The following is a 22,728-nucleotide window of genomic DNA, read 5'->3' as shown; positions in this document are numbered from 1 at the left end:
ACTAAGTATATTTTAAGTACATAAAATATGAGATGTAGTATGATTCTCATTGAGAAAGTTATAAAAATATACCGAGCAACGAACAATTAAATTTCTACTGGTCACTAGACTGTCTTCAAGGATGGGCAAATCACTACTATAAAGCAAGCTGTAAAAAGCCCCAAAATAAACGATGTAAAACTAAAATTGATCTTAAATATAGAAAATGTTGAACGACATAAAAAACGAGATGTGTCGGACTTATGACAGACAAATAAAGTATGTCAAACATGATTGTGAGCGCTCATCCTGCTCTATCAGCGATGGGAAAATACAACAATAAAACGAACGATAAAAATCTGTTGAACTCGGATTTAACTCGTGAGGTAGATATGATATACAAAAACCTTTACAAAAAGGACACAAGACAACGATCTGTACTTACCTCGAAAGAGACGTCACTGTTTCTTTAAGCTAGTTCAAAATCCAAAAACAACTGACAAGCAACAGGATTTAGTTTGAACATATAATTAAATGTCTAAGAAAAACCATGTGCAAATACCCAAAATAAAAGTATTGGCTGGAAGTAGGACAAATATAATAAAGTTAATGATATTTTAATTATTGACAAGATAGCAGGTATTAAAACCAATAAAAACAGAATTCAAAGATTTAACATAACAATTTAACAAATGTGGCAAAATGACGATAACGATATCACGTGAATTTCTGTGTTTTTTAAAGAAAAAATGAAATTATTCGTAAACAAAGAGTTTGATGCTAACACATCTCAGCAATAAGCCTGTGTTTGAAATTGACCTTTGTTCTTTACTTTCATCTTATCTCTATTTTTGTCATTTGAATGCTACTTGAGGCGTACAAATTAAGACAATTGATGTAAATTGATTCAGTGCATGAGTACTTTGATTCATTCTTATATTCCATATATTTAGTCTACGTCTATAAATTTATATGTATATACAAAAGTCATGTTCATCGACAACCCTGCAGTTAACTTAAAAGAAAAAGCGAGTACTCTTTCAAGGCTTTTTTTGTTAGAGTGTTCTTATTCATGTAAGGGGGCTGAGCACTCGCCAATATTATTTAACTCCGTCACACACTTTATGTTCCTGTCCCATCCTAGAAACGGTTGTCGTTGTTTTTTTTTTTGTTCTTTGTTATTAGTTTTATGTTTGTCTACAGATTAGGTAGATTTTATCTTTCATTAATAGTTTAACTTCAATTCTTTTGGGGCCCTTTAATGCATGTTTAATGTATGGGTTTTGTCCATCATTGAAGACCTTGTAGTGACCTGTAAGTGAAATTGTTCGTTGGTTTGGTGGATGACTCGCTCATTGCCAATCAAACCACACCTCCTACTTTTCATATATAAGAGATGAAACCAGTAAAGCACACCATAACATAGATTTCTTTTCCTCTTTCGAGCAAATCGGTGGGCGTTTTAGAAATGCAGAAATGCTTACCCTACCGGTATAATGATACTAATACAAAATAAAAACAAAACAAAACAATAACAATAACAAAAACTCCTTTACTTATATGGTAAATGCAAGCAAACATAATGTATATATAAAACCCACAAAACACTGATAATTCGAAATAAATAAGGATAAAAGAAAAAAAAAATAACATAATATATATTCTGTAAATGGTAAATGCAAGCGTAGTAATCATAATGTATATAGAAAACCCACAAAACACTGATGATTCGAAAATAATAAGCATAAATGAAAAAAATAAACCCCAAAATAATGTTGTCAATTCCGGAATGTATTATCTGTGCATGGAAATGTAAAAATTTAGATTTAAACCCAAAACGTCTTGTTTCTTACATATTATCCAAACCTTTCAACAGTGTCGTACAAACTTTAAGTTATGATGATGAGAAAAAAATGGATAACGAAAATGATAGTTGCCCAGTTAAAACAATGTAAATTGCTGCCCCTTTCAGCATGATATTTTGTAAAACTATGTACCACAATTCTGACCGTTCGGTAAGACTCGATGAGTCTTACACCAAGTTTCTATGTAAACAAATATTACATCTAAACCACCTTCAGTAGAATGTTCTGTATAACCTCCAACATCTTTGAAATAATTTCTTAGTTCTTTCAATTTTAGACTATGTTCGTTGCCACTACCATTATGAATAGCATATTCTATAGTCCATACATCCACGACAATATCACGTGACTTCAGGGCGTCTTTGATAGTCTTCAAGACGAGCATTTCAGCACCCTCAACATCTAATGAAAAGTAGTTTATCCGTTTTTTCTTTACGTACCTTAGAACAGTTTGCAATTTGAAACAGGGCACTGTGATCTTTGACTTCATTCTCTCCTTCCCTACATGTCCAGTATAGGAATCCTTTAATCCACCTAACGCTGAATCCTTCTCGCTCATTTTGATGAAAATTGATTTCGATTCATCTGCTATACAAGCACATAACCTCCATGCATTACGATGACGCTTGTCTATCTGTTTACACAGGTCGGGGTTGGCTTCAATAAGTAAACCACTCCATCCATGTTGCTTCTCAAGCCATAATGTATTTGACAAAAACTGACCATCAAAAGCTCCCATTTCAATAAAAAAACCGTTTTCGATTGGAAAAATATCATAAACAGCTTTGTCCTGTCCTTCTTGTGAGTAAAATTTTATATTGACGTCATTTTTGCTTTGTAGTTTAGTAGGGGGCTTGATGTAAGGATTGAGAGCCATCATATCTGGGTCGATTTGGGTTGTAAATATATACCAGTTCACGGTAAATCCAAAAATAAGAAAGAGTGAGACAACACATAGTTTCTTCGTCCCATGCATTTGATGGTTGTTTACTGGAAGAAAAAAAAACAATATAACTTGGCATTTTGAAAAAAAATTGTAGGCAAGTGAGCTAGGAAATTTGTATTTGTACAGTTCCTAATCGATCCGCGCAACAGTTTCGCGGATCGATGAAGGCTGACTGAATGATCGCTGACGGATCGATAACCGATGACCGGTGACCCATCTGATCGCAGTTTTATTCTGTAAAATGATGAATGATCTGTTGAAAATAAAACAAATGTTAAGCAAAATGTATAAATAGATGCTAAAATCTATTTCATAATGTAAAATGTACAAAGAAAACAATGAAATCCATAAAATATATTGACCGCTCTGTTGTCATATGATGCGATCACCGGTTGGATTGATTGGTTTGACATATCAATGACTTTTCGGAAACTGATCGATGACCGATCGCATTTTGTGTGGCACGGATCGGTTTAGGTACTGTAATTATCGCCACGTACACGGTCAAAAAAATAAAACCGCCTCAACTTCCCCTGGAACTTTTTATATGATTTGTATTTCTTTAGACGTCTTTCTGCAAACTCACAGTGGCGGACCCAGGGGAGATGCAGGGAGTGCTAACGTAATATATTTGCTCCACTGTCCCACCTGTGGCCTTCAATATGTTGGTGAATCTAAACAGCCTTTTCACAAGTGCTTGACCTGACACAGGAGCGACCTAACAAAAACGTCTTTACTCCCAGTGAGTCAACACTTCAGATTACCAAACCACTGCCTCGATGATTTCAACAAAATGAAAATCTTCATCGTGGAACAAAACACGATCTGGAGCGATCTACAGAGAGTGAAGCGGGAAGGATTTTGGATAAAAGAACTCCGTGTTTTACACCCACACAGAATTAACAAAAAACATTAAGTTCTTCCTATTTTGTATATTTTCTAATTACAGTGTTTTAAATATTTTTAGTTTTATAGTTCAGTGTTCAAGATCAACACACAACGTGTGTCTATAACACAATGTTCAAGATCTTTGTTTACTGTCAATAAAATTTTATACGTCACAGATATTCACATGATTATGTAGTGAGTTGTGTTCACAGACTATTTACTTTCATACACATTCAGTTTATTTAAGGCACTGAAGAAGGTCATTTGTTGACTGAAATGAAAATTTTGCTCATAAATAGTGTATTAACATCTTTATCGGTATCGCTGTACAATCCTGTAGATTTATATATATGTTTTTGTTTGTGCTGCATAATCATGACTCGACGATCCGATGCCCATTAAGTTTGCTGGTTGGTAGATTCCTTTAGACAAAATACCATACATGTTTGCATTAAGAATAATATGCATTCTGTTTTAACATGTGTGTTACCAAATTTGGTTTGATATCGGTTCAATGTTGGCTCACCGATGGTTCTGGGTTGGACAAGTGTAGAAACATGCAAATTATGTTATCATGGATTGGATTTAAAAATTGAAATTAAACAATACTCTCAAGTACAAATAGCTTCTAAATAGTTATGTTATCAAAGAAAAGCATACAGTGCATTGATTTTCTGAATAATAGGGCCTAAATTGGACCAACGTTGTGCCAACGTAAAACCTTTTTAATGGTATGAAAGTATTTAAATTTTCAAAACGTCATGTTTATCCATTGTCCGGAAGCATACCTCTCATCCTACTACACTCATTTTACAAAACAAGTCTTTACGCTCTATTTCCATCATTATGAATATTGGTTTCTACAGATTCTATAAACTGGTTTTTGTAAAAGGTCAAGATGAAGAATTACAATCATTTCTTCCAATACCATTTGCCAAGAAAGGTATAGATGCAATTAATTTGGCTAACATCATTCATAACATAAACGTAAACAACAAAATAAACCCATATTTCAAACGGGGAGTCCAATGTTTCACGAAAAAGTGATGTCTGCAATTCTTCTGACGAAAGTGATAAAAACTGGCCAAGATTTATTGTAATTTCTGCAAAAGATAAAGAAGAAAATGTTAATGATCTTTCTCCTTTTTTAATACAGAAAACTATCAAGGGTGTAGCTGGTGATGTTAAAGATAAAAGAAAATAAGATCAGGAATTTTGATTGAATGATTCAGACCTGGCCAATCATCAAATTTGTTAAAATTAACCAGGATTGGTGACCTTGATGTGGTTTTATCTGCACACAAGTCACTAAATCAGTCACAGGGTGTCCTTAAATACCGAGGTCGAGACCTCGACGCCTTGACTGATGAAGAGATCTGTGAGGAACTGAAATCATAAGGCGTTAAGTCAGTGAAAAGGTTTACTTCTCGAAGTGTAGATGCAACCACACCAATGAGAACAATCCTGTTAACATTTAGTTCCACTTCAGTGCCATCTCATGTCTACATTGGTCCATACAGAACAGCTGTCAGTCAGTATATTCCTAACCCACTTCGGTGTTTTAAATGCCAGAAGTTTGGGCATGGAAAAGGCCAGTGTGGAGGAAAACTGTTTTGTTTCCGATGCTCTGAAAAGGACACGAGGGAATCGACAGCAGAAAAGATCTGAAATGCAGAAACTGTGAGGAAGCTCACATGTCATCATCTAAAGATTGCCCTCTTTATAAAAAAGAAAAAGATATTTTAAAGCTAAAAATTGAAAATAAAATTTCATATAGTGAAGCTCGCCAGAAGAAGGGGTCCCTTTCCAACAATTTTCTTGCATCTGGCAAAACATCATATGCTAGTGTTGCAAAGCGTGTTTGTCTGTCCTCGACTGTTGAGGTGCAGACGATCATGAGTTGGAAAGAGGATATTAATGATCTCGCCAAACTGCCCACTGAGGTATCCACCAAAGTAATGAAATCATCCAAAAAATGTTTAGAGGAAATTAAAAAGGCCAGAGCTAAAAAATCTCACCAATGTTCCCAGACTCAGTCATTCGAAAATTCCGTATCATCTTCAAAATCATCTCCATCATCACAACAGTCATCATCTTCGTCTTCCAAATCTTCTCAACAGAAAAATGCCCAACTCTAAAAAAAGTTGGGGAATTTTCGTGTGGAGGACTTGGAGAAATCTAAGTCTACGCGACAGATTGTGTCGCCTCTGGTGTCGGACTCGGATTCCGAGTTTGACATGGAAACGATAGATCATGGACTTTGTCCAGGTGAAAACTGGCTGGGTCCCGACCTTGATCAGATTGACCAAACAGATCCTGTTGCCATGAAAAAATACAAGGACCAGCGTGCTCAGTCAATTCGAATTGACCTCAATGGTGGCACTCGTACTAGAAGGTCATCGAGTCGTGGTCGCGGATCCAAGTCAGAGAAAATATCCCCCATTCGTCACCCATAAAAAAATGGTCAAATTACTTCAATGGAATTGTCGAGGTTTAAAGGCTAATATTTTGGAATTAACTCTTCTTGTTCAGTCTATTTTACCAGTTGCATTATGTCTCCAGGAGACTCATTTAAAAGAAACGGATCAAATTTCCGTAAAGAGATATACAATGTATAGTACATTTGCTGAGGCAAATGAACGAACTGCGGATGGATCTACCACTTTGATTAGGGACAGAGTAATACATAGTTCAGTTCCTTTAACTACCGATCTACAAGCAGTGGCCGTTCGGTTATCCCTTGATAAAACCATGACCATTTTTCCATTTACATTTCCCCAAATTCAATTTTGTGCAGAAATAAATTAGTTGATTTGGTTAAACAGTTGCCCAAACCATTTATTATTTTGGGGGACTTTAATGCTCATAATCCTTTATGGGGAAGTAATCATACGAATGATAAAGGTAAAAAAGTTGAGGAGCTCCTTCAGCAAGAAGATTTGTGCATATTTAATGACGGATCTTCAACGTTCCTTCATTCAGGCAATGGATCGTATTCTTCTATTGATTTAAGCATTTGTGATCCTCTTGTACTTTCAGAGTTTACATGGCGAGTTCATGATGACTTGTGCGGGAGTGATCATTTTCCAATTATTTTGGAGCATTTACCCTCCAAAACAGAGGAACGTCAACATCGTTTTAAACTTGCGAAAGCAGATTGGGTTTCATTTGAAGCCCACTGTCTTGAAGAATTACGATTAGAAAAGATGAAGGATGTTGAAGATCCCATTGTATTATTTAATGAAAGACTGACATCAATTGCTAATAAAACAATACCTAAAACCTCGACAAATCCAAAAAGGCCTAGTAAACCATGGTTTACTGATGAGTGCGACAAAGCGATCGAAGAACGCAACAAGTCCCATCGCCTGTTTGACAAAAATCCTACACCAGCAAATCTGTCAAACAAAAGCTCGACGTACATGTAAACAAGCCAAAAAATTTTGCTTCTAGTATAAAATCTCACACTCCCCTCATTAAAGTATGGAATTTTACTAGAAAATTAAAAGGAAAAAATTCGAATTCTTCAGTGAAACACCTTAAAGTTGGTAATACCACTCTAACCACCGAAAAAGATATCGCCAATAAGCTAGCCGAAACTTTCGCTAAACATTCATCCTCAACTAACTACAAACCGGATTTTCAAAACATTAAATCGTCTGCAGAAAAGACAAAATTAAACTTCAAGTCAAGTAATGCTGAATCCTACAACTCTCAATTTTCTATAGATGAACTAAAATCGTCACTGGCTAAAGCCCACGATACAGCTAGTGGGCTAGATAATATTCACTATCAACTTTTGAAACATCTTCCTGATCCATCTCTACATACACTTCTTGCGTTAATGAACGAGATATGGACTTCTGGTAACGTTCCGTCCATCTGGAAAACGGCTTCAGTTGTCCCTATCCCAAAACCAGGAAAGGATCATACGGATCCTTCAAATTATCGCCCGATCGCATTAACAAGCTGCGTCTGCAAGACAATGGAACGAATGGTCAATGATCGCCTTGTGTGGTTCCTTGAGAAGCACAACTTACTCACTTATATTCAGTGTTGTTTTAGGCTAGGCAGATGTACTCTTGACCATTTAATTCGATTTGAAACGCTCATCAGAACTGCATTTGCTAAAAATGAACATGTTGTGTCGGTCTTTTTCGATTTAGAAAATGCCTATCACACGACATGGAAATATGGTATTTTAAAAGATATATTTGATATGGGGTTGAAAGGAAGACTTCCTCTGTTCTTGTCTAATTTTTTGTCAGATTGTCATTTTAATGTAAGGGTAAATTCGACTTTTTCTGAGGAGAAGGAACAGGAAATGGGAGTTACTCAGGGAAGTATTCTTTCTGTCACTCTCTTCAGTATTAAAATTAATAGTTTATCCCAAGTTTTGAATGACAATATTGACGGTTCCTTGTATGTAAACGACTTTTTGATCTGCTACAGGGGACAAAGTATGAGTAATATTGAAAGGCAGTTACAACTTTGCCTCAAAAGAATTGAGAAATGGGCTTTGGAGAATGGGTTTAAGTTTTCTACATATAAAACTGTTGGTATGCACTTTTGTCGCAAGCAAAAGCTGCATCCGGACCCAGATCTCTTTCTTTATGGTAATAAAATCAAAATAGTAGAAGAAACAAAATTTCTTGGATTACTTTTTGATAGTAAACTTTCTTTTCTTCCCCATATCAAATTACTTAAATCTATGTGTCTTAAGCACTAGATATTTTATAAATGGTGTCCAGTACCGATTGGGGTGCTGATACCTCAATTTTATTAAATTTATATAGATCTTTGGTTAGGTCTACACTTGATTATGGATCTATTGTTTATGGTTCCGCCAAAAAATCTTACCTTAAAATTGCCATTAATCAGACAGTCAGATTTGTTAATCTCAAAAACATCAAATGCAAACACCCCAACTGTGACAATCGTATAGACATCCTTATCTAATTGATTAATTCCAATTACTTGTCCAATCTGATGGAGCATTCTTTTATCTTGCAACAAAAAACTTGATCAATACAACTGGACTGATAGACAAAGATTCTTATTAGTATGGGTGAAATAAACACAATAAGTAGAATTTATACTGGAAAACAGTGTGTGTGTTAATGGGTATAAGTACAGTAAATGATCTTAAGGAACGTCCGAAATTATACAGAACTTCAAAGAAATCCTGCAATTTTCTTCCAGTTTTACTAAATAAGTTAATTCAGGTACATTTTCATGTCTGCTTAGTTCTGTTTCTCCCTTCTCCAAAAGTATCAATTGTATACATTTCTCTTTTTGGGTCTGGTACAAGTATTTGACTGGGTAGATACATGTATGTGTTTTGTTTTAATATATTACCCACCCCTTTCCAACTAAAACATTACCAAGTAAATCACCCGGGATATTTATTTAATTGTAATATACGTAAATTGTATAATACAACATTAATTCAAAAAACTGCATGTGATGATCTTACTTGTCCCATACATGTAACATACGACTTTTTGCGATGTTGATATTTTTTTTAACAACACGGAAATTGAGTAATCAATACTACATGTAAATACATTTACATGGTTGTATATGATATAGGTATAGTATAACATCTAGCACCCAGAGACCGAATTATATACACGTAGCTACCGTAGTGAAGTTAATCATTCTGTTTAGTCAGGCGTGCATCGTATGATAAGTAACTGATCCATGGGAACAATATTAACCTTAAGTTACATCTGTTTTATTATCATGATTAATATTTACAGGTGTATTTGTTAACTTCTGTAATATAATTAAGTGAATTTTCATAATGTTTTTTGTATCTTTGATAAATAAGTTAAATAATAGATGTCAATCATAGATATATACACAGAGAAATATATACGATATACGTTTGATATGTATTTGCAGATCCTGAAAGAAGTCGCCTACTTTCCCGTCACACGAGGGTTGTTAACATTCAAAAGGATTTACTGACATGTGATAAATGTTGTAAATAAACATGCAGTAGAAATTTTTCAATTTCGCAGATAAAAAATCTGAGAATGCAGTTTTGGTCTAAAACTGTTAACGGTCGTAACCAGTGGCTACTTAAGAAGTTCTCAGAAACAGATATGAAGTATTCACCATATTTCTGCATACAAAACGGAATTATGGTTTGTGCTAAGTCTTTAATGAAAATTTTCGGATTCAATAAAAACTTCTACTATGGTATTAGAAAGAAATTCTTGGATGGCACACGTTTTTCTGTAAAAGAAAGGCATTACTGTGCAAGTCCAAAACTACTCCAGGCAATTAACTGGCTCGAGGATTATGCAACATACTATGCAGACAGAATGCCAGACTGCTCAATCCTTTTGCTGCCATACCGGACAACAATGTAAACAATGTACAAAATACTTGAGGTTAAAAGAAGATATGAATCAGCGATCAGAACTGTTTTTTATGCCATCAGCATTTTATTCTATGTGGAAAAAGCACTTTCCAAATCTAAAAGTCAAACAGGCAAGTATTTTATAAAGCAGAAGTCCGACATTTTTGCACAAATAAAAATTGGCACTTGAAACTACGGAAGAAAAATATCTTTACAGAAACTACAATATCTATATGCTTAAAAGAATACCTAACGACATTTGAATATGCATGCGTGATCTAATATTCCATAAACATATGGAACATAGAGTATTACAATGATACTTTTGCTGGCAGTACTTAATAGCCATAAGTTATCATCTTCTTCAGGTACATGTATGTCGATTTAAACATTATTATAAATGTAGTGCATATTGAACTTCCACCTCTGTTTTCAGACTAATTCTTTCTCAAAGTGTACAACTTGTTCGAGTTTGGAGAGGCAAATTGAAACAGCCCATGATCCTGTATTAAGAGAAAAGTTTCGACATGATAGAAGGGAACATAATAATACGAAATGTACGTTTTACTTAAAACGTTAATCTATAACAGTCATATTTGATAATATATATGATAATACATACATTTTGTATCTGGTTCTTGTCAAGGCAATGTAAATACATGGGATTAAGTCGTAGAATTATATATCTTCAAAGCACTGCCGCAGGACTCTTTTTTAAATGTAATACAAGCTCATGTACTCTTCTTTGCTGTTTATCAGATTGATAAAAATATACTAACTGTATTTCGAATTTCAAGTTTTAAGACTATTTTTTCCCAATCAATAGGTTAGAACGAAAGTACAATTATACCAAAGAGTATGCTGCCAAAACCTCACCTTCTCAATATATGAGCCTGATAATTGATGGGATGGATCAGTGTGTCTTTTTTACAGATGGTTTACTGCATTGTGCATAAATTAGTTATAGGAGATCGTATGACTATTTTCTTGAGATTTTCAAATAATGCTTCCAAAAACCTTTTATAGCAGGGCTAATTTCGTATCTCTTCCTAAATTGGTTTCTTAGTTTTGTTACTCGACGTATGTAATTTCATGTAATAGACAGTTCATATCTATCTTAAATACAAGAGGGGTCCACCGTCGCCTGCAGTTTACAACTGCATCTACTTTTCTTCGTTTTAGCTATTGGCATGCTAATTGACATCATAACATTTTTGTAATGGATATTTTTTATTTAAAAATAATTCTGTTTTTAATTTTAATTTTGTTTATCTCTTGTCTCTTGAGTGGACTGATTTTTTAATTACTATATTAAACTGTTTTTTTTTTAATTTTAAAATTAAAAAAAAACAGTTTAATATAGTAATTTTAGCTAAAACTAACATTCCTCATTTTGTTGGACGAATGGCAAAGCTAATTGCAATTTATTTTAGGCAGATATATGTAAAGAACTAAATTTGCACTTTTAAAACACGAGGCATTCTAGATCAGTAGTGTGAAAATGACAATTCTGCCCCACATGCAGAAATCCTGCATAAAATCCCCAACCCCGACGGCCAAATGCAAACGGACGGCATCCCTATTGAGCATAGGGTAAGTACAAGAAATATGACTTTCGTACAGAGCATAAGTCAGGTCGCCCCAGAGGATAGTGGGGATGTGGATAAGGACACCTTAAAGAGAAGTGTGTCACAGATTGAAATAAATAAAGGGATGGCATCCAATAGTGAAAATATGGATCGCTTACAGGATTTATTTCTGAAGAATCAAGAAGATTTGGAGGATAGCACTCCAACCCCAATCCCCCAAAAGCAGCAGCAGTGCTGTGATAACCCTAGCATGGCGCAGATGGATGAGCATACCCATATGTGTCAAAATTGTGGTGCGCAGTCCACCAAGCCGCGATTTGAGCATCAACCAGATGGGGAGCAGAAGACCACCTGCGATTATCCACTGAAAAGGAAGAAGGGGCAGTTCTGCAAGAGCAAGCCCGGGATGGGTAGTCGCTGCTGGAGGCATAGCAAGCAACCACGCCAGCAGGAGGAAGAGGTCATCCCAGTCGAGGGGAAGATGGTGGTCAAAGAGACCATGAAGACCCTCCGTCAAATAGCTAAGGATGAGGGTCTGAGGGGATTCAGTAGGAAGAACAAGGAGGCCTTGGTGAAGCTCATCGAGGAGAAAACCGCCGTAAATTTACCCGTAGGGAAGTCTTCAGCAAGAAGCAGCTGAAAGCACTCGCCAAGAATCGCGGGCTCACCAGGTACTCCCGGCTCAAGAGAAAGGATCTACTCCAGCAGGTGGAAGAGAGCATCAGAAGCGCTCCAGTCGAAAGGAGATCAAGATCACCGATAGGCGTCAGGCACTGAATGGGATACTTGGCACGGTCGTCATCGAACCTTTGAAGCCGCACGACGTGACCACTTTTCTGAAGGTAAGTCGAAGCACCATCACCACCACCATCTCCGATGCGCTTGCTCAAAAGAAGGGATTGAAGGTGAACTTTGTGCTTCTTGCAGAGTTGATGAGGACCAACCCCGCGACCGGAGAAAATACCTACATCACCCCTTACTTCCGATCACGCACGACAATGATCGTAGAATCTGACGACCTCGAATCGGAGATCGCCTACATGATTGAGAAGATCAAGGAAAGTATGGGTGGACTTTCGGCAGCGTCGAGAAGCTAGAAATCCACCTCAACCAATTCAAGCCGCTCAAGGGGGCTTCCTTCATACCGACCCCATCAGCACTCGCGAAAAAGAAGGCCATCATTAACGTGCGGAACGAGGATCAGGAGTGCTTCAGATGGGCTATCCTCTCCGCTCTTCATCATGAGGAGGTGGACCAGAAACATACCAATCGCCCCAGTCAGTACGCAAAGTGGGAGAATGAGCTAAAATTCGAAGGCATCGACTTCCCGGTTTCGCTCAAGGCAATCGAAAAATTTGAAAGGCAGAATCCTACCATCAACGTCAACGTATATGGCTTCGATGGCGTAAAGAAGGGTGAGGATGAGGAAGAGGATCTCCAGGTCTATCCCCTCAGGATATCTAAGAATACGGGCCCCACCCACGTAGATCTCTTCCTGACCCGTGAAGGTAAGCAGCATTATTGCCGGATCAAGAGCCTATCACGCCTTCTGACAGCGCAGGTCACGAACCACGATGGACAAGCGTACTTTTGCCGAAGATGCCTCTCCCACTTCACCAGGCAGGATCTCTTGGACGATCATATGGAATATTGCAGCCAGAAGGATGCCATCAGGATCGAGATGCCGGAGGAAGGATATGCCGTAGCCTTTCACAACCACAAGAAGCAGATGAGAGTCCCATTCGCGATCTATGTGGACTTTGAATGCAATATCAGCAGCACCGACCATCAGGTTTCTGCTATCGCGTGAAGTATGCCCATGGCGACTACAAGGAATCGGTCGTCTACTGCGGGGAAGATGCGGCTAAGAAATTCGTGCAGTGCATCGAAGAGGAAGTGCAGGCGATCAGCAAGATATGCAAGGAGAAGAAGTCGATGGTGATGAGCGACGAGGATAAGGAGGGCTTCGAAGCAAGCACGCACTGCCACATTTGCGGGGGTGAATTGGAAGGGGATAAGGTGCGGGACCACGACCATCTTACCGGGAAGTATCGGGGCGCGGCACACAACCAGTGCAATCTAGATTTTCAGCTTCCGAAGCACGTGCCCATCCTCTTACACAACCTGAGTGGGTACGATGCCCATCTTTTTGTGAAGGAATTCAAGGGAGGGAAGATCACTACATCCCCAATACGGACGAAAAATATATCAGCTTCTCGAAGCAACTAGAAGATGGTCTGGAAATGAGATTCATCGACTCGTGCAGATTCATGCTCAGCTCCCTCGAAAATTTGGCGAAGAATCTCACACCCGATAAATTCAAGGCGGTTAGGGAATGCTTTGGCGATAGGTATGAGCTGATGATTAGGAAGGGGGTCTATCCCTACGATTACGCCGATGGGCCTGCCAAGCTTGAGGAGACCCAGCTCCCACCCAAGGAAGCTTTCTTCAGCACGCTCTCCGGAGAGCATATCAGCGATGAGGACTATGCGCACGCTCAGAGAGTATGGGAGGCCTTCAAGTGCAAAACCCTGCGAGATTACCACAATCTCTACCTAGAATCCGACGTGGCCATACTGGAGGATATCTTCGAGGATTTCAGGAATATCTGCATGGAAAACTATGGGCTTGATCCTGTCCACTACTTCACATCCCCAGGGCTAGCCTACGATGCCGCCCTCAAAACCACCGGCGTCAGATTGGAGCTGCTCTCCGATCCAGACATGCTCCTGATGTTCGAGAGGGGAACCAGAGGGGGCGTCGCCATGATCTCCCATCGCCACGGCAAGGCCAACAACCCCTACATGGCCGACTACGATAGCTCCCAACCCACCAAATATCTCACTTACCTCGACGCCAACAATCTCTACGGTTGGGCGATGGCACAGGCCCTTCCCACGGGAGACTTTGAGTGGATGGAGCTGGAGGAGATTGAGAAGGTCTTGGAGTATCCTGACGATCACGAGTACGGAGCCATGGTGGAATGCGATCTGGAATATCCGCAAGATCTTCACGACGCCCACAATGACTACCCTCTCGCGCCGGAAAACGTGGAAATCGACAAGGTGCGCAAGCTCGTGCCTCATCTGGGCAAGCGTGAAAAATATACCCTCCACTATCGAAATTTCAAGCTCTACTTATCGATGGGCATGAAGCTCGTCAAAGTCCATCGCATCATAGGGTTCAGACAATCCCCCTGGCTCAAGTCGTATATCGAGCTGAATACGGAGCTCCGAGCTGCAGCCAAGACCGACTCCGAGAAGGAATTTTTCAAGCTGATGAATAATTCGGTCTTCGGCAAGACGATGGAGAATATCCGAAAGCGCGTCAACGTCAGGCTAGTCACCACCGAGAAGCAGGCCCTGAAGCTCGTGGCCAAGCCCAACTTCGATCGCCGAGTCGTCTTCACCGTCCATATGAAGAAGACCAAGCTCAAGTTCGATAAGCCCGTCTACCTAGGAGCGTGCATCTTGGATATCTCGAAGCTCCTGATGTACGACTTCCACTACGGATTCGTGAGGACGACGTACGGCGATAAGGCCCGACTGCTCTTCACCGACACCGACAGCTTGGCCTACGAAATCCAGACCGCCGACTTCTACAAAGACATCGCGCCACACGTCCAGAAAAAAATCGATACGTCCAACTATCCGGCCGAGCATCGCTTCGGCATCCCTACTGGCGTGAATAAGAAGATCATCGGAAAATTCAAGGACGAGTGCGGCGGCAAGACCATGACCGAATTCGTGGGGCTCCGGGCAAAACTATACGCCTTCAAGATGGACGACGGTAAGGCTACGAAGAAGGCGAAGGGAGTCACCAAGAGCGTCATCAAGCGCAGCATCGCCTTCGAGGACTACAAGCGCTGCCTCGACACCCAGCAGGAGATCCATCGCCCGATGAATATCATCCGGAGCCATCTCCACCAGATCTACACGGAGCAGATCAACAAGATCGCTCTCTCCGCCAAAGACGATAAGCGCCACATCCTCCCCGACGGCATCAGCACCTTTGCCCACGGACACTATCGGATCACTCACGGCAGCAATTGAGGTAAGGCCCCTTCCCTCTGCATTTAGCAGGCTCTGACGGGTGCGGATGCCCATCCCGCACTTAGCCCGTACCTAGATAAATGAACAGCATACGCGTGCACGGCCTCCTCCTCCTCCCCCATAAGCCCCTCTCCAACGTAGTGCTCGAGGAAGCCACCAAAGCCCTAGGCATCCATCGATTCAGAGGAGTATTCATGCGCGATGCCCTACCACCCAACCCCCACCCAACCGAATACGGCATCCTGAATCACGACGATCGCGATGGTCCCGGTACGCACTGGACGTGCTGGCATAAGCGTGGAGGATTCAAAGTCTACTTCGACCCCTATGGCCTGCCCCCACCCGACGAGATGGTCAACTATCTGCGGCCGGAGATTCGATATAATACCGATGAGCTTCAGCGGCGCGGCGACGTGGTATGCGGACACTTTTGCCTGCACGTCCTGAAGCTTCTTTCGGAAGGTCGGACGCTCGAGGAGGTGATCTTCGGACTATAGATAAATGAATAAGTTTGGATCTCACTCGAGAAAGCGCATGCCCGTCTGGCGGATGCTCCAGGATCTCGATATGAATGAGCATCCCATCGCCAGCTTGGGATTGCCTCAGGGCAGCTCGGACGCCGTGACGAAGCGATGGGTCAATCAGCAGATGAAAGACGGTATGAAAGACCTCGAAGAGCTAGATTCGGAAATGAAGCAGATGCAGATGACCATCAAGCGGATGCAAAAGGAGTATGACGCATCCATCAAAGACCTTACCAAAAAGCTAATGACCGTGGAAGATGGTAAAGTCGATAAGTCGGAGCGCGTCTTGACCAATGACGGCTTGATGACTAAGGACCTAGATATGCAAAAATATCACCTGCTAAATCTCCCTCTCCCCAGGACTGATAACGAGCCCATCACCAAAGCCCTTTACGATCGCCTACAGCAGGATCTAGACGCATTAAGGGTCTTCGTCGAGCTGAAGTATGCATAAATCAAGACTTTCTGGTCTCCCTTGATCGAGACCGGAAAGCCTGGGGGGATCATTGCCAGTCGGACTCCTTGACCCAGGAATTGAAGGTTTTGGGATATTCTCTCCACTTGACGCGGATTTCTTTCTTCCCATTCCGGATGCGTCGGCTCAGGATTTTCTCGATGCGAAAGATATCCTGGTCGGTGCGCTGAAGCTCGGGCTCGTAAAAGGACCCCTTGATTTCCTCACCTTTATAGTCTTTGAGACGATAGGTGGGCGACTGCGTCGCTAGGGCCTGGGCGATGGTAAAGATCTCCTCCGTCCAGCGCGGAGTATATCCCTTCTCGAAGATGCCCTTCTTCTTGGTGATCCGGACCTGATCGCCGACGTCGAATCGCTGAGGCTGCATGGGTGGGAGGTCTCCGTAGAGATTCCAGAAGACCTTGGCCTCGTGCTCTTTCTGGCTGGCGGCGATGGGGGTCATCTTGATGGATCGATGCTTGGAGGTATTATACTGGCGGACGAGATCGCCCAGGACGGAAGGTAGGAGCGCGTGGAATTGGCTGAAAAGTATTTGAACATCTTCTCCTTCATGGTACGATTCCAGCGCTCCACCACGCTCGATTTCTCTTCGTTCTCGGTGGAGTAGAGATCGACGTCGTGCTTCCGGAGCAGATCCTTCACCTCGCGATTATAAAATTCCGTGCCCTTATCAGTCCATAGCTTCTCGGGCGAGCGATCCTTGAAGACGGTCCGTAAGGCATCTCGCACCGTGGCGCCTTTCGTATCCTTGAGAGGCACCAACCAGACGTACTTGGAGAAGACGTCGATGATGCTCAGAAGGTATTTGAAGCCTCGATTATCGCGGGAGAAGGCGCTCATATCTACGAGATCGGCAGCCCAGGTATCATCCACCCCACCTACCACCACGCGGCGCTTCTGAAATTTGCGTCGGACTGGCTTGAGCAGCTCTTCGGCTAACTCATCCGTCCATTGGACTTTTTTTCCCCCACGCCCATCCCAAATCGTGCTTTGGTGCCGATGATGGGTCTGATGATGCCACGCTCGAGGCGCTCGCGTGCGGTGGGATTGGGGATGGCATCGAGGGAGGCTAGCATCGAATTGCGTACGGCCGTATCCTTATGCTTGGCGTAGCAAAGATCGTGGCGATAGGCGGCCTCATCGACTCGGTTGATAGGTCTGGACCAAGGTTTGGGGGTGCCGTCGGCATTGAGTCGCTGGCTGAGTCTGGTCCCCGGACCGGTGAAATTATGCCCCGGCAGATGCATCTCGACGGGCATCCGATTGATCATCTTATTCATGAGTCCGGCGCCCCTCTCCGTCTTGATGAATTCCGACTTTCGCGCACCGCACTCGGCGCAGGTCCCCACCTTCCGCCGTCGCCGTCCGTCATCACTCGTGATCACGGCGCGATTATTCGTCTCCGTCATCTTCTGACACTTCAAGCAATACATTCCCATTTTATATAGATAAATGGACGTTGAAGACCTTACCTACGATGAGCCCGCCGAGAGTCGTCGGCATAACCACTATCTCCTCCCGCAGCGATCCATCCGAGGTCTGATCATCGGGTTTCTAAACTCCACAAGAATCCATTCAAACAATGTTACATAGCTGGATCTGCAGACTGCACCACCAAATCCCTTTCAAAACTTCTATACTCACAGCTGTCAAATAGGGTCTGCACACTTGCTACTCCCGTAGTTGTTTTAATTCAATGTAGATCCCGAAAAATTCGTATACCGTTATAATCAAAATAAAAATATCATTGTGCAAATACAAAAACATGTGTTGGTTATTATTGCTAAGTTATAGTAAATGCCTTGTAGGCTAAAAACCACTAATTCCACTTCCCATAGGCTTCTATGCTAATTTCACAATATTCAATGGCTTCTCTGGACTTTACCTTAACTTTAACCTGTAGAGGACTATATATCAGCATGATTCTACATATGTCAGCTCACAATCCTCAGAATGGCATGTGGGGTTAGCAGACTTGCAGTGCAGTACTGGTCACCGGAAGTGAAGGGTCTATAAATAGCATGGGAAATCCCAGTGTTTTCACAAGATAGCGGTATATTTAAAAATCATTATGGAGATTAGGCTTCACATCACAAGAAGCAAAATGCGCCTATAAAATGTACAGAAATGTTTTTCCTTTCAGAAACTGTTTAAATTTTTTAAATAAGATGAGAACTTTTTTCACAGCACTATGAGGAACAGGGGTAATTTCTGCGTAGGACTATTTTTGCGTACGTTCCGAATGCTCATTGGTTGAATTGGTGGTCTGTAACCTAAAGGATCACTTTTTGTCTTAGAAAAAATAAATAACTATACAGGTATCTTCCTACACACATACTGAATGCATTTGCAAAGTTTCAGTGAAATGTGACAAGCACTTTTTTAAATATTTGATTTTTAAATATAGGGTAACCAAGTTGCGCAAGCTAAAAAGTGACAATATTCTACCATACTTAAATGCATTAAATATTTGCAAAGAACTTTTTCTGACTTTTCAAATAAAAAAAATCAATCACAACTTGTTTTTTAACAATATTAATAAAGAGATAGATTTAAAAGTAATCATTTTCTGAGAAATTGGTCTATTTTAAAAAATTTATTTCTGACATGCCTCCCCCTATTTCTTGATCACATGTCAAAAATCCTAAATCTTTAAATTTTCACAAAAGGTGATATATTTGGCTTTAAATTTGTAAATACAGTGTTTTCACATTAAAACATGACCAGTAAAGGGCACCTAAAGCAAAAAAAAGTACTCAATAATGGATTTTCCATGTTTCCATAGGGGAATGCTTATATGGCCTTAACCGCAGTAATGAAAGTGAGTTTTTCCTCATTTCTAACCTAATTTTTGCTCAAATCTACACAAAACTTGATTTCAAGTGCTTATTACCACCATATTTAGGTATATATAGCCCTCAAAATTTAATATTTGATATTTTTACTAAATTTTCTACACTTTTTACAAGATAGGACATAAAAATCAGCCAAAAAGACCAATTTTCCATAATTTGGACCTATAACTTAAAAAAATGCATATTTTGAAGGATTTTTGTAGTGTATTCCTCTCATGGCAAAGTTAACAAGATCTTCAAGTAGTTTAAAGCTATTTCAAGAAACTTTCCATTTTGCCATGGCTTCTTCTTAAGGCTAAAAACCACTAATTCCACTTCCCATAGGCTTCTATGCTAATTTCACAATATTCAATGGCTTCTCTGGACTTTACCTTAACTTTAACCTGCAGAGGACTATATATCAGCATGATTCTACATATGTCAGCTCACAATCCTCAGAATGGCATGTGGGGTTAGCAGACTTGCAGTGCAGTACTGGTCACAGGAAGTGAAGGGTCTATAAATAGCATGGGAAATCCCAGTGTTTTCACAAGATAGCGGTATATTTAAAAATCATTATGGAGATTAGGCTTCACATCACAAGAAGCAAAATGCGCCTATAAAATGTACAGAAATGTTTTTCCTTTCAGAAACTGTTTAAATATTTTAAATAAGATGAGAACTTTTTTCACAGCACTATGAGGAACGGGGTAATTTCTGCGTAGGACTATTTTTGCGTACGTTCCGAATGCTCATTGGTTGAATTGGTGGTCTGTATCCTGTAAGTATTTTTATGGTTATTAATTATCACGAAGTATTTCTGAAATATTTTATATAAGAATAGGAGATGTATTCTGATTTCAATTGAGAAAGTCACGAAAATATACCGGGCAACGTAAAATTCAACTTCTACTGGTCACCAAACTGTCTTCAAGGATGGGCAAAATCAATACTATAAAGCAAGCTGTTAGAAGCCCCAAAATAAACGATGTAAAACTAAAATTGTCTTTTTATATAGAAAATGTTGAACGACATTAAAAATGAGATGTTCCTGACCTGTGACAGACAAATAAAGTATGTCAAATATGATTATAAGCACTCAACCCACTTTAACAGTGGTGAAAAAATACAACAATTATTTGAGGTGTACAAATTAAAACAGTCTATATAAATTGATTTAGTACATGAATACTTTGATTCTTTCTGATATTCCATGTATATAGTTAAAATTTATCTATCTACATGTATATACAAATATTATGTTCATCGACTATCCTGCAATTAACTCGAAAGAAAACAATTCCGGTTCGCAATGTTTTGTTTTAGCTTCTCCAGGGATTGATTAGATTTATTTGGAACTCCTTAGAGTTTTTCTTTAGAGCTCCACTGGCATACCCCTTCAAGGTTTAAATGCAAACACATAGGCCTCCTTTAAAGTTATTTCTAAGATACAGAGTTTAATTTTATGTTATTGACTCCGAACTATATGCTTATCAATTTGGATGAAATTAACGGCGATTTAATTGAAAATAGCCCTTTAACCTCTGATAATTACCCCTGTTTTTTTTTTAATAAACTATGCGTTTACTTCGATATTCAGGTACGAGAACAATATTCATTCCTCTTGGTTTTCGTTGTATACGAATACAGTTCCAACTTTGATAGAAGATACCTTCCATACCTTTTTTCATATTTTTTACTGGAAACTTATTTGCCGACGTTTTGCCTTTAATTGGTAGAAAATAAGTTACAATTACATGGGATTTTTTTATTACTCAGTTATGACTACAAGTTGTGGTTATGTTCAGTGAAGAAGATTAAAATGACGGACTTTTTACTCAGCCATTTTTCATGTTTTCCCAATCTCCGGGTCATATGTATTACTTTAAGAAAATGATGGTAAAATATTCTACAATTTATATATAAACCTGTTCAAATATGTATAGTGAAATGTAATCGAAAATTAATTGTGGTCTCGTGCTTTCAAGTTGTTCGACGCATAATAATAAGCCATTTGGTTCTAAGCTTGGAAAGAAAACCCTATGATATTTTAAAAAGTAATCAATCCTAGAGAGGAAAAATATAAAGGATGCTGAATACCACTCCAACGAACTGTCGTCACATTTCATGGAGGATACAAAATTTTTATAAAAAGAGGAGTGATTCAGATTATTATGGGGTTCCAGCCTCATTTTTGCTCAGTTTGCTTTTTTTGTTTTGTTTTGTTTTTTTAGGGGGGGGGTGGGGCAATATTACAAGCAAAGAGTGACCCAACTCCCGAAATAATCATGATGTATCCGTCACTGTTTCGAACAATTCATTTATAAAAATGAAGCTTTTGTTTGCATTAAATCGTTATGCTGAAAGGGAACATTCTATTACTTACGACCACAGAAGATATTCCTGTCCCATGCAATAGTCATTATTAATCATGCAAACAAACGTACATGTGAACACTGGTTACTCTTTATCCCCTTCAGTATATGTTTTACGAAACACCACTTCAAATTTCATCAAACTGTTGTTTTACAAGAAAGTAATTCGTATACCAGTATAATCAAAATATAAATATCATTGTGCAAATGCAACAACATGTGTTATTGATTATTGCTACATTATGATAAATACCTTGAAAGTATTTTTTTATGGCTATTAATTATCACTAAGTATTTCTTAAGTATTTCATATAAAAATAGGAGATGTAGTATGATTTCCTTTGCGAAAATAGAAATGTACCGAGCAACGAAAAATTCAACTTCTACTGGTCACCAAACTGTCGTCAAGGATGGGCAAAATCAATACTATAAAGCAAGCTGTTAAAAGCCCCCAAATAAACGATGTAAAACTAAAATTGACTTTATATATAGAAAATGTTAAACGACATAAAAAATGAGATGTTCCTGACTTGTTACAGACAAATAAAGTATGTCAAATATGATTGTGTGCGCTCAACCCGCTTTAACAGTGGTGGAAAAATACAACAATAAAACGAACGATAAAATTCTGTTGAACACGGATTTTATTCGTGAGGTAGATACAATATACAAACACCTTAACAAAAAGGTACAAAATGTATATAGATATATGTCTGTTGCGCCAGACATTTTAAACGAAGAAACAAACCTGACAATCAACCATCCAACACAGTCATTAATTTTTCATCACACAACCTAACCAAAGATGAAACACCATTATTAGCTAAGGGT

At 39.5% G+C, this 22,728-nt stretch overlaps 1 protein-coding gene and 1 pseudogene across 2 annotated transcripts; one reads left to right on the top strand and one right to left on the bottom strand.

The window, feature by feature from the left end:
• Nucleotides 1–1,511: 1,511 nt before the first annotated feature.
• On the bottom strand, nt 1,512–22,104 carry LOC148613857 (uncharacterized). 2 transcript variants are annotated; one of them, XM_088587501.1, is made up of 2 exons: nt 21,970–22,104; nt 1,512–2,834 (listed from the first exon to the last, which is right to left on the bottom strand). In XM_088587501.1, exon 2 carries the CDS (start codon nt 2,818–2,820, stop codon nt 1,969–1,971), a length of 852 nt encoding a protein of 283 aa, XP_088443627.1. In that variant the 5' UTR covers nt 2,821–2,834; nt 21,970–22,104; the 3' UTR covers nt 1,512–1,968. The 2 variants fall into 2 exon arrangements, with proteins under 2 accessions (XP_088443627.1, XP_088443626.1); XM_088587500.1 differs by having other exon boundaries at nt 21,909–22,102.
• LOC148613856 (uncharacterized) overlaps nt 9,592–22,728 on the top strand; it is a 28,756-nt pseudogene continuing 15,619 nt past the window's right edge.

The sequence above is a fragment of the Perna viridis genome, chromosome 6 (genome assembly GCF_037379345.1).
Source record: "Perna viridis isolate PV_CMFRI_1.1 ecotype Kerala chromosome 6, ASM3737934v1, whole genome shotgun sequence".
NCBI lineage: Eukaryota > Metazoa > Mollusca > Bivalvia > Mytilida > Mytilidae > Perna > Perna viridis.
Note: the sequence above shows the minus strand (reverse complement) of the source record. Positions and strands in the feature narration are given on the sequence as shown.

Bases quoted from the DNA above. Each gene is read 5' to 3' on its own strand.
- LOC148613857 (XM_088587500.1), bottom strand. From the start codon at position 21,945: ATGACTATTGCATGGGACAGGAATATCTTCTGTGGTC. The intron at 2,835-21,908 runs GTAAGTAATAGA...TTTTTCTTCCAG, and splicing joins CAGGAATATCTTCTGTGGTC to TAAACAACCATCAAATGCAT.